The 12,889-nt window shown below is 45.1% G+C and overlaps 1 protein-coding gene across 5 annotated transcripts in view; it reads left to right on the forward strand.

The window, feature by feature from the left end:
• ctbp2l (C-terminal binding protein 2, like) overlaps positions 1-12,889 on the forward strand; it is a 119,923-nt gene that overhangs the window by 63,585 nt on the left and 43,449 nt on the right. The window contains exon 1 of one of the 5 annotated variants that reach the window (XM_022194192.2): positions 9,171-10,052. The exons of the other annotated variants lie outside the window; for them this stretch is intronic. Within the exon in view, the coding sequence (XP_022049884.1) occupies positions 10,031-10,052 (22 nt within the window). The 5' untranslated portion in view covers positions 9,171-10,030. Of the gene's footprint in view, positions 1-9,170; positions 10,053-12,889 lie in introns of those variants that run through there. 5 annotated transcript variants of the gene reach the window in all.

Raw genomic sequence — 12,889 nt, forward strand, 5'->3', positions numbered from 1 at the left:
ATTTTTTGTGTCCCTCCCCCTCTTTTCTCTCTCACTCAGTGGTGGGCAGGTCACCCTGAATTATTCATCAGTGTGAAATGAAAAAGCTCATGGATATTGAATATCCCCTCTGAAGTGGTGGCCAACATTGTGGTTTTTTTCCTCTCTCTCCCTCTCTTCTCTTCTTCGATTTTTTTTTTTTTACAACTGAAAAGAGTAAAGAGCGGCAGATCTCATTGCCAGGGTATTTCAAAGGTTAACCGATTGCTTTACCTTGCGCACATATTTACTTTCTTTTTTCCACGGCGGAGGGGGTGGAGGGACGGGGAAAGGATGAAGTATAAAAGAAAGAGAAGAGAAAAAAAGAATGAAAAAAGGTAGAAGAGTAATATATGTTCTCGTAGATATTTTTTCTCCTGGAAGAAATTTTCTTCCTCGAACTGCCACAGCGGGTTACCTCGTTTACGGAGGAGGGCCTGATTCGTGAACCTTTCTTGTTTGCGAGGCCTGTTTCTTCCAGGAAACGAGCGCGTCTGTGGTCGGTTGTGGTCGTTCCCGATCGACCGGTTGTCATTCATTTCCCATGCGGCCCGCTGTGTTTCTCCATTGTCCCCCTTCGCGTAGTCTTTTGTCCTGTGGTTTGATCTGCGGCCCGCGCTGCAAATCAATGCTACTGGTTGCCATTCATTCAGCTCAGTCGCCAACAAACACAGTGGAGAACATGTGAGCGATAAGGGGACGAAATCCTTCAAGCTTCAATGCTCTGTTTTATTTTCTAACATCTTCAGTCACATTATAATATTCTCTGGGTCCACCATTTGCTGGCATTGGTATCTTTATATGTCTAATGAACACTGGAAGGTCGGGGACTTAAAAGAGCCTCCTTTGCGCCCCAGAGCAGATGTGAAGATAATAAATAAATATAATAAATAAAAACCACTCAAGGGGTGAGTCCCTCTTCCACTGTTTTGCATGTTGTACATGCTAATAGGACATGGAGTGTTTTATTTGTTCAGTAATATCTGAGCGAACAGCGCGGCACTGACCCTGCGTCGCTCTCGTCCACTATTATGCTACTACTATACCCCGTTTCCTTTCAGTCATTACAGGCCATTTTCCTCCGTCCCCGATTTCTACTGCAGCACAGACAATTACCCAGGAATCCTTTTAAGAGTATTCCCAAAGCTGTACAAAGACCAAATGTTCCTACAGGAAGCAGCCAGGGGTTTAACTGGCTAACCTTTTCCAAAACCATTCTTAACAGAGCCGTAATGACTGACAATTGGAGAGAAGAAGGCTATTTTATTTTCCTATGAATAAAACAACTTGTTTGTCTTCCAGGAAGTGATTTTTTTTTTTTTTTTTTGCATTTTGTTTTGTTGGAGAACATCCCGCTACCTCCAGGTAATTGCACTTTAGCTCAAGTGAAGTGGTTGTTCAGGAGCTCCTAAAGGTGTCAGGTGTTCCAGGTGCCGTATTGTGCGCCCAGAATGCAAACTCCAGTTACAGTAGGGTTTCGAGGGGGTATCGTAAGCTGCGGGGAAGAGGTCTGCGTCGCCAGAGGAAGTGTGAAATATCATCTGCCAAGGTGGAGGGAGGTGGATGAGTAGGTGGGTGGGAGTTTCTTTCCAGGGGGCATTAGAGATGTTGCGAGAAGGGGAAGGAGGGAGGAGGAAGGGGGGGGGGGGGGTTTATGATGATGAAAATGGCTGTAACTCTTTAGCAAAGTGAGCTTTAAAAGGCTGTAAGTGGACACCTCATAGTATCTGATGGCTGACTTCTTGTTGACAAGACCCCGCGACCCCGGTGTATTTATCGTAATGGAGCACAGCTGGACTGCAACTTCGATGGGTTAATAGCCATGTGACAGCTTTTTTGGGGGGAGGTGGGGATGGAGGCGGTATGATGTGCAGAAGCATTGTGTGCGTGTATTTGTGCATGCATTTTATTTACTCGTGCACTCCGCTGAGTGGCACGCAGGGGCCACACTTGGGAGGGTGGGACTTTTTTTTTTTCTTTCTCTGCTCGACTCTCCCTGCCAAGCCAGATGGCTCCTGTCACTGAAAGAGGAGGAGGAGCGATGGAAGGAAAAAGGAGGGGAGCTCTGAGTCGCCCCTTAACAGCGCTAGAGTGGCCTGTCCCCAGAGCCACCACATCTGGAGACCACCTGCAGCTGGCTCGCCCTCCTTCCTCCATCTCCATCCTCATCCCCCTTTCCCCCCCTCTTGTTCACTTTCTGTTTTTCCAGATGGGGGAGGCGGCGTTGACGGTGGTGGTGGTGGTGGTAGCAGTGTTTGGTCAGGCTGCGTGCCCATATTTCAGCAACTTTAGTATGTCTTTGCTATGGGTGGAGGAGGAGGAGGAGGAGGAGGTGCAGGAAGGAGGGGTGGGAAGAAGAAGAGGAGGAGGAGGAGGTGGTGGTGTGAAAGCATAGCAAAATATCATTTTATTTTATGACTGCGCCAGCCTTTCGAGAGTTGTGGTTTTTTTTGTATTTGTTACATTTCTTTTTTTTATTCCTCCCCAAGTAAAAAAAAAAAAAAAAAAAGGAAAAAAAAAAGGCAGTGTTCGCTTTTCTTCCCTTCGCTGTTGCTACAACTGATCCAGAGGCCACAGGGGGGCTGTTCTTGCCTGGAAAATAAAGCCTGCCTGCCCTCCTTGGCTCCCCCCAAATAAAATGCACTCATTTGCATTCCCATGCTGTAATTTAGCCCTCCTCTTTCGCTCTCTCTCTGTCTTTCTCTTTCACTATCTCTGTCCCTCATCCCTGCATCTTTTCAGCCCCGGTCCTTGCAGTTCCGCAGGGAGTTGAACGTGGGAGGGAGAAAAAGAAAAAAAAAGAGGAGGGGAGGCAGAGAAAACAAAAGCAGAGAGGCAGTGTTGACTCAGGGTTGTTATCTGGACCGCTGCTGAGGGGATGGTGGTGGTAGTGAGGGGCTTGGGGGGGTCTTGTGTATATGTGTGTGTCTACATACATGCCTAGGGGGCTTATTTACCCTGGCTACTACTGCCATGGCAGGTGCCTTGCAGTGGATAAACCCAGGCCTCCTAAATAAATATTCACCGTGGGGAAATTAGACTTGCATCACCAAAAATTGCACCACTGGTCCACTGAGGATCACTGGTGTTACCAGTAAATCGATGCTGCGCAGTGGCTGTTAGAAGGAGCAACTGTCTTGATATGTCGGGCGGATTGAATCGAAGGTCTCCACTCTTAATTTAAGCTGTTGAGTGAGCAAACATAATCTTTTACTGAGACTGTATTGCATTATTAATTCCCTGTGCATGAGGTGTAAAATGGCTATACAGCTCTGTCGCCAGTTAGAATTTAAAGAGCCCATGCTATGCTTTTTGGAGTTTTCTCTTTTCTTTCGTATTTTAGAGTTATTGGGGGAAGTATAACGTCTGCAAAGTCACAAGGTGAAAAGTCAACACCAAGAAGAGTTATTCTCTCCAACAGAAATCTCTGCTCCCTACCTGCATGAAATGCCTCGTTCGGAGTCCGGACTTTTCTTCTTTAACTTACTTCCATCATCATGTAACACATTTGCATCACGCCTGTTTAAAAACTAAAGAATAAGCAACTTCCTCAATCGATCTGGGGTTATGGTGCCTAACCCATGTTAATTCAGTTTCATCAGGCCAGATGACCACTCAGAAGAGACTGAATTTTTTGGGAGATGGGTCTTAAAGAGACAGTAGCTAAAACAAAGCCTTTCAGATTGATGGTGAGAAGACATGCTGCACAAATTTCATGTTTTTTTTAACCTTTAAACATGTAAACATATTAAATAAAATAGAATTATGAACTTGGAGGTGTGCACAATCGGGGTCCTTTAACGACATTTTCAAACCTACAGCTGGTTCAAATCAGTCTAGGAGAATGTTAACTCCACCTTGTTTCATTTTTTTTCACAAACAGTAAATTCAAGCAAATGATGCGTCACTTTTTAAACTTCTTCTCTCATTGGTTACATGTGTTTGGGGCGCACGAGGAAGAAAATGAACACAAAAAGAAGGTCCTGAAAGGCTGCTGTCTGCTCAAATATCAAGAAGGCTGTGTGCTTCGCTGCCAGTCAGGGTCAGACCTTGATTCAGTCTCTGGTTTTCTGCAAGCAACTGTTGATTTTGTTCATCCATAACCCATTATGAAAAGAGTACCTGGCTACAGGAGGCTTTTAGTTTAAACTTGAAGAGCATGGCTTGTAGTTGGGTCAAACGGAAGTCAGATCGCATTTCTGACACAAACAAACCTTTTCAGAATTCACATTTGACCATTTCCTCCAAAGAGCGCTTAGTGTGTTTTTGTGAGGCCCAAATAAAACATGAAAAATAGAATATAGGAAGTTTAAAAATGCTCTGAGCGTGTGCCAGTTTTTATACCAAATAATATTTTGCAAGAAAAGCATGTTTTCTTACTTACATCTTGTTGTTTATGTACATTACTGGTGACTGTCTTTGCATTTGAAATTAGTGAAGACTGCTAATCATGTGGTCTTTGGATCAAATCAAAACTATGCATATTTTGCTGCCAATAGAAGTAATTGAGAAAATATTTGTCTCCTCTTATTATGTGCTACAACATTAGCATAAAACAATACACATCCTCCTGACACTACTACAGCTAAATGAAAATGGCAGTAATGTACCATGAGATAAGGTTCAGGATGGGGGAAAAACAAAGCGAGAGGAAAAACTCTACTCTAAAAGCTTGCCAGGGATATTCTCCAGAGGGAAAACTGCTGCTGAGCTGAACCCCCGCTGACCCACGTCCAGCATCTGAAACGAACCCTTGAACCTCTGGTCATAGTGTGGTCAGCTGAAGCCTCGTCTCTAAGCAGCAGGTTGGCTCGCTGTCCCACTTGCTTTCTTAAAATCCCTTTAAATGCTTTAGGGGGATTTAACAGGCCTCTACATCCAACGTCCTCTCAGCAGCCAAGTTGCAGCTCTTACAGGAAAAGGGCGCATACAGTATAATTAGGCCGGTTAAAGGAGAGGGTTCCCTTCTCAATGGTAAATCCACACAAACTGTAAGGAGGCTCGGGCCATTTGTTGGGGCTTCCAGAGCGTGACCGCTTGCGCTTGATGTCTCACTATGCTAAAGGTCAGCGCTTAAAGAAATCCATGCAGCAGGAGGGAGATGGGCGAGCGGGCTCTGAACTCGAATGCCTCAACTCTGGCTTTGAAGTGAAAAATGTATTATTATGTTTGAAAAAGGAAACTGCATCTAAGGAAAACCAGCACAATATTTCCGGCTGTATCTATAGATGGTCGTTTTTAGTCTTTCCAGATTTTTATTTTTTCTTAAAAACAGATTCTTATTGTCACTTTTAAGGATTTTTACCCAAGGATTTGTAAATTTTTTTGCATGCCAAAGCACCCTCCCCCAAAAAAGTGGATATCATTTATACACTGTGTGCTAAGAATATCCATGTGTTATAGAAAGTGAATAGAAAAATGTAAGAAAAGAAGAGGGAAGAAAGAAAAATGAGTAGGATATAGTAACCAAAGAATCACAAGCAATTGGTATTAAACTGGAGTTTTTAAATTCTGACTTTCAGATTTCGATAGCACTGAATATTTTTAAATTCAGTGCTATATTTTTGCTCAATTTTCCAAATGGACACTGTTACATTTGCAGATTTTGGGGAACAAAAACAAAAAACTCTGCTTTTCTAAACTCTGCTCTGGTTTGCACAAGACATTTTGTCGTAATAACCGTCTCGGCATCACTGCTTTTGCTCAAAGGTGTGGCGGCGGTCATGCATTGTGGAGGTCGAGGAGCGAAACAGATGTAGAGCCAGTACCGGTTCAGACCCAAATCTGGCTGCCCTTCATCTAAAAGAGGAAGTATGTGTGTTTGTAGGGGGGGCCTGCTGTGCCAATCTGTTCCCATTAGTGTTAACTTGCCCCCTCTGAACATGTACTGACATGACCGTCAGCGGCTGGACTCAGGATCATCTAGCTGTTTGTTAGCACCGGGCCTGTGGCTGCACGTACCCTCATTTTTCTAGACTTGTAGAAAGGGAGAAAGAAGTAAATGGTTCCTCTGTGAATTTGCTACAATACAATCACAAGAACACACATTTAACCAATCCCTAAAATAATATAATATCTTGTTTTATCTTGCAACTTTGCCAAGTTTATGCATTGATGCCCAAAATGAGGACCTTCTCTAAAAGTCTAAGATATATTTTTTTTAAAATCAAGCTTCAAGCTCCACAAATAAGCTTTCCTACCTTAAGAAGGACAGTTTCTTTCTTGGCAGCTCTTACCTTTAGGCTATCTCAAAAGTTAAGAACACTGAATCATCGGTTATGTAATACCCACAGCTGTCCGTTTGGTTTACAGAACCTGCTGCCAGCTTTGCATGGCATTGTACGAAAGTCGGTGTATGGACTGACTCGGAAAAATGAAAGTTCCTGGTTAACTGAAAAATAGCAGAATGATTCTTTCCAGTAAAATGTTTCACTTCAGTTGATATCGATAATTATTTGTATTTTATAATGACATTGTATTTTTTATAAAGACGTGGGAAAAAGATAGTTTAATTTGAATTTACTCAACTCACTTTGAATTTCACCACTTTAGCCAAATTTATCAAGGTGCACTGGTAGTATCTGTAATCTAAACCCAATGAAAAAAATATACACATATATCTAGATGAATACAAATACGGTTGAAGGTATGATCCCACCTTGATCTATGGTAAAGCTCCCATATGGAAAATAAGATAAGATAAGATAGACTTTATTGATCTCACAAAGGAGAAATGTACCGTTACAGAGCTCTTAGGACCAAACAGAGGGGTGCAAAATGTCACGAAAGGTGCAAGTACAAGATAATAAAGATAGTAAGAAATGGTAAAATAGTAAAAATATACACATCTAAGGATAGAAAACTTTTCTTATATACATTGTTATAAGATAGATATAAGATATAAGATAGTCTTCCAACTTTACGAGCCAATAACAATTCCACTCAGGTGCTCCCTCACACCTAACCAACGGCTGTCCAGCTCAAACGGCTCTGCACTGTCAATCACAGATGCAGACAGAGTTTTCTTCCTGAAGGGGAGAGAAAACAGCAGCAGCTCATTGATTTGGGGCAAAATAGCCTTTTTATAACAAACCTGGGGTTATGCAGTGGTGGTGAAATGAACCATCTTTGCAGTATTTTGGGCTGAAAATTTAAAGACACACTGTGGAGACACGTGAGATTAGTTTGCTGAAAAGGGAGGACAATATGCGATCTTTAAATTAAGACGGCAAGTAAACCTCCGTGGCACGTGGAGGGCGACCAGGGTGAATCTCTTGTATTGCACTGAGATTAAGGTTCCAGATGACTGGCCTGGGCTTCTGCCCGCACCCTGTGCAAGGTCATGAGCGTTAGATTGCAAAGCCCGTCTTGCAAGGTCAGCCACCGATCTCTACCAGGGGAGGTCTCCTGGAGTAGATGGGTGCTACAAGAGGCCTAGGTGACGGTGGAGTAGTACACCTTGGATGGCCTGCACAGAAGCAACCAACTCAAGAGGGCAATAGATGATGAAGGGGCTTCAGTATCAGGGGATACGATAGGCTGTTGATGAGCTAGGGTTTGATCAGGTAACCACATTTTATGTTTCAATCTAATGTGTTATTTTTTGTACAGACGGATTTCATTTTATTCCTATTCCAGAAGTGAATTCAACTTCTGCTCTGCTATCTGTGCACCCTAAAAGCAATTAAGACCCTAAATTCAGTCATTTATTTGACTAATTGCGGTTAATTGCCTGTGATTTAATAGTTTTAGTTGTTTGGAAAATTAATTTTGGGCCAAATGATAACCAAACAAACCTTCCCGAGAACAGCACTTGAGAACCAAGCAGCACTCGTCAGTTTTGACTCTAAAGCTCAGTAATATTTGACCTTTTGACCCACTGACCTGGCATTCATCTGTGGTTATTCACAAAAATCTTCGTCGTTCTTTGATATGCACCTCATCTCGTCTTATTCTCAAAATGTCTCTATAACCTCACAAGAACCGCTCTGCGTCTTTCGGGGGGGAAACTGTGATCCGCCACGTTCTACATTAACATATTGCTGTCAGTCGCCGCCCCCCCTTCTCCTGCACATCCTCTAATGTTATTGAAGAGAGAAAGATCAGAGGGGCAGCCGTATCCCCACACTCCATCAAGAGCGAGTGTGTGCGTAGCTGTGTATGTGTGTGCGTGTGTGTGTCTGGCCGGCCGGCTGGCAGGAAGTGTGTTGCCGCTGCCTTTGATGGCCACGCTCCCTCAGATGTGTCATTGCTCTGACGGTGGCTTCGGATGACATGCCATGTCTCCGCCTGTTGGACTCTCGCTGCTGAGAAACAACAGCACCGATAATCACCTAAACACGCACATGTGAAGCATCATTATTCTGCACAGAAAAAAAAGAAATTGAAGTGGCGTCACACCAGGATGGACACATCCACCCACCCTGTGTGCAAAAAAACCCCCCCAAAACCTGCTCTGGCTGTTCCACCTTTCCACTCTACTGTCAGCGATAATCGGCTCTGGCGTGTGACCGTGCCGGACTCTTTTGTGTATTGGTCGTGCTTGTCATGCGTCCGGGTGCGTTTGTGTGTGCGCCGGCCTCGCTGCGGAGTTTGCAGGGAGGCTCGGCGCGCTTTGTTATTCTAAACAGGGTGTTTTCAGCCGCTCATCCTCGCAGTCATTCAGCAGAGCGATCCGTCAGTCCGCTTCCCCTCCCTCCTCCTTCCCTCCAGGGACCAAACTGTGAACTTAACACACTCGGCTCTGATGACTTCCCTGATGGTGCGAAAAAACAGCCAACTCTACAGCTGTAATGTTATTGCTGGAGTGGATTGAATGTTGCATTGTTCTTGCGGTTTTTGCAGTATGTGTGTGTTTCAGCGTAAGGAGGGAGGGGAGCGAGTGTGTGTCACTATTGCAACCCGAAAAATCGACAGGGTGGGGTGGTGAGTTTGCGTGAGTGTTTTCTGCATGTGGTGGAGGTCTAGATGAAAGTGGTAAAGAAGCAGCAGGAGGAGGAATCCAAATAATCATGAGGTGAGGCTGGGAGTGAAGCAAAAGAGTGTGTGTGTGAGAGAGAGAGAGAAAGAGTGAGAGAGGGGGAGAAAAAAAAAAAAGGGGCAGGCGTTCTCAAAACACTGTGGAGTCCAGATCAGAAATAAAACATAAAAAAGGGGAGAAGGAGCAGGAGGAGGAGGGAAAAAAGGGAGGAGGGATTGTGCTTGAGTGTGTTATGTGTGCAGATCCTATGAAGTGAACGCAGCCGGGGAGTAAATTGTGCGAGCTGAGAGCCTCAGCTCTGCATGTTCAAGCTGGCACTTTTAATTTAGACAGATTTTTTTTTCTTCTTCTTCGGCAAGATCTTTTTTTTTCCTCCGCCGCTTGTGGTTTATTATCAGCTAAGACAAAGGCAGGAGGAAAGAGCTAAAAAGGAGAGAGACATAGAGAGGGACGCGCAGTGAATAGATGTTGCGCAGCAGCTGACAGCAGAGGAAGCAGCAGAGAGAGTTTTCCAGCCATCGTGTTCCCCGACCGCAGCCTCTTTTTTTTCCCCTCTTCTTCTTCCTGGGAGATTAAAAAAAAAAGAAAGGACAAAAGCTTCTTCTCACCCCACACTCCCTCCTCCTCCAACCAACCTCTCTTGAGTGTGTGTTTTGTGTGCGCATGTGTGTGTGCGCATGAGGACGCCGAGGGTGTATGGTGCTTCTTTTCTCCCAGCCCTCAAAGGCATGGACTAAAAGATGATGCAGCCGGGAGCTTAGTGAGAACTCGCATCGCGGAAAGAAAAAAAAAGCCCCTTCCCCTCATCACCAAGAGGGCCAGACCGAGAGGAGCAACTCCCGGGGAGGGGGGAGGGGGGGTTAAAGGAGCAAAGGAGGAGGAGGAGGAGGAGAAGAGGAAGAGAGGAAGAGGAGAAGGGGGATACCCTCCTTGGATTATTATAGAGGGTCTTCCACTTTCTTTTTTGGGGGGTCTTTTTTTTTACCACTCTCCTCACCTCAATCATCTACTGCGATGCTTTAAACCCGAAGAATGTGGAGGCAACATTTTCCAGGCAAGCAGCATGTTTCCTGTTTTCTTTCTGGACGTCTAATAAAGTCTGGCATGTGGGAGTTTGGGGAGGGAAGTAGGTGGGTGAGGAGGGAGGGAGGGAGGGAGGGTGGGTGGGTGGGTGGATAAGAAGGGAAAGAGGGGGGAGCGGTTGTGGGTGTGTTTGTGTGGCCGGTGAAGTCCGGTGTTGTCATTTTCGAGGTCCAGCCCCGTGTTGTGCCGCCGCGCTTTGCTTGGTTTCGATGCTTCTGTAGCTCCAGGTCGTGGCGGCGAATAAAAGAGCGGGAAAGGAAAGAAAAAAAGAAAGGAAAAAGTGGCAGGGAGGAGATTGGGAGGTCCGGCGTTGGTTTGTGCCCGTGGATGCTGTTGACACCCGCTTTTGTCCGGCGGTGGAGTGTGGGCCCCGGCCTGCCGGCGCACACAGAGGGTACCATTTAAAAACAGGCGTGCGCTCATTTTCTTGGCAGGGGATGGATTGGTGTGGCGGGCAGCCGGGTGGTGACAGGGGTGGGGCACTGGCAGCTCAGGACAAGTGGCCTTTGTGTGCTACTTTTGGGGAAGTGACGGGAGGGAAGGGCAAGGAGGAGGCTGCCAACAAAGGGTGCTTATACCCGCCCTCCCTCACCCACCTCACCCCCACTACAACTCATGCAGTGACCTCGTGCTGTCACAGGCAGATGAAGGGTTGTGTGTGTGTGTGTGTGTGTGTGTGTGTGTGTGTGTGTGTTTATGGCAGGTTGTGTGTGTGGAAAGTAGTAAATGAGTAATTCAGCCCCAGCAAAGCAGAAGTACAGACTGGCAGAGTGCCATATGGAATGGAAGGAAACTCCAGCGAGGGAAAACAAAGTGTTGTTTGACCCTAACGGCACATCTGTGCATTATGCCAAGCTACTCCTTTACCCCTCAGTCAAGCTGCTGGCGGCTCGCCAAGGTTGTGTGTCGGTTCCTATTCATTAGCTGCCACATCCATACAAGTGCATTCTTGTTGTGTCCGTGTTTTCTTGCATATCGCACTTGCGCCTCCGTAAGAACATTTATTACACGCAAGCAGGGTTGAGGTTTTCTTCTTAATGAATGTGCAACAATTTAAAGTTGACCCTGCTTGCTTACATCTGCACAGCTTATCCCAAAACCAAGAAAGTCCCAATTTGTGGCTTAAATTATTCTTGAAAGTTTTAACAGGATTTTGAAAACTACCCATAAAAAAGACTCACCTCCCTGTTGGTCCCGCTGACGTGCAAAATCACTGTTTACCCGTAAATGTATGCTGATATCAATCGGCTTTTTCTTTCCTTTTTTTCCTCTTTGGATCGAGCACAGATGCCAAATTGCAGTGAGGACATTAGCCAGACAACAGCCAAGTTTTTGTTTGGCCTTTAGGCGAGCTACTTGGAGAATTAGCTTTAATTAACAACAGCTGATATAATCGACTTCCGATGACTTTTTCCATTTTTAATGTCCAAAAAAATGGCACTCTGTGAAGATTTATTATGAAGAGACCGTGACCTGAATGTTATGTAGTAGAAAACAGATTACATTTTGATGTGTTGCAACTGAATGAGAATGTACTGAAAACTGATGCTTTATTAATTTATAGATTATAATACATTTCTTAAAGCAGCACCTACATATAAAGGTATGTTGGAGGGGTTTGGCTGTTTCGCCAACCTGGAAATGGAGCCATCTGTTCGAAACAAATCGTAAGGCCGAGGCGATGTAACCGTATTATAAACCCACTCGTCTTCGTATTGGCATGTCCCACCACCCTCACACAGCCTGCTCTTGTTAAACCGGCTGCATGTATTAACCAGGGAGGTGGATGTGGGTCATGTGTCTGCACAGTGGAGCTCAGGGTGGCACAGTAAATGGCTGTAACTGTTGGCGGTCAGCAGCAGCAGCAGCAGCAGCAGCAGCGGCCCCCACCCAGCCTTGTTGTCAAGACGGAGCCACCTGCAAACAGCAGCTTGGGGTTGCTAGGTAACCGGTGGCAGCAGATGATGATAGTATGGTGGAGGGCTGGTCTGGTCTCCCGTTACCACTGAATCGACTTCTCTCTCTCTCGTCTGTTCTCTTCTTCTTCTGCACTTCATTTCTTCACCCCCCCCCGTTTCTCTTCTGGTTCCTCTCCACCCCCCACCCTTCACTGGAGGCAACATAACACCAGCAGCCGAGGCCAGTGGTAGGAAGAGACTCCTAGCTCCCTTCACCACATAATGGAAACTCTGGCCTCATCTCCCGGTGCTGCTGCTCTGCTGCGTACCGCTGCCAGACTCTGACTAAGTGTTGCTGGCTCGGGAACCACAGCCTCCAGCGCCGCCCCAGTTCGGGTTCCTCAAGTATTCGGGAATGATTGGAGTGAAAATACTGATGACTGAGTGCGATCAAGATCTAAAAATGTATTTTAAAAAGTGATGTTATAAATTCTATTGATCTACATCAAGAGGCTTTTAAGCCTTTTTCCGCTGGAGGCTTAAATTTCCAAAATAATTGTGACCCAGTTCTCATTTTTGACAAATTCTAATTGAGGAAGATGCTCTGTTTTTAGTCTACTGTGCTTTAGTACAGCGATTTGAAAAGATTCGAGTAACGTTATATTTAGCAGAATTTAAAAGAACATAATTTCAAGGTCCCCCTTTTTTATCATCTCAAAACCCACATGATGAATCTTTTTGAGCTTTTAGGAAGTAGAGAAAATTCCTTTAGAGCTCGGCTATCATTGAAATCATTCCTACTTAATAAATGGCTCTAGTGTAAATCCGTACAACGCATTTGTCATATCATAACGAGATAATTAATGAGCGACATGTACAGAAAGATCAGCAGGATGTGGCTGGCCTTGAC

This window comes from Acanthochromis polyacanthus, chromosome 19 (genome assembly GCF_021347895.1).
Source record: "Acanthochromis polyacanthus isolate Apoly-LR-REF ecotype Palm Island chromosome 19, KAUST_Apoly_ChrSc, whole genome shotgun sequence".
Classification (NCBI taxonomy): domain Eukaryota; kingdom Metazoa; phylum Chordata; class Actinopteri; family Pomacentridae; genus Acanthochromis; species Acanthochromis polyacanthus.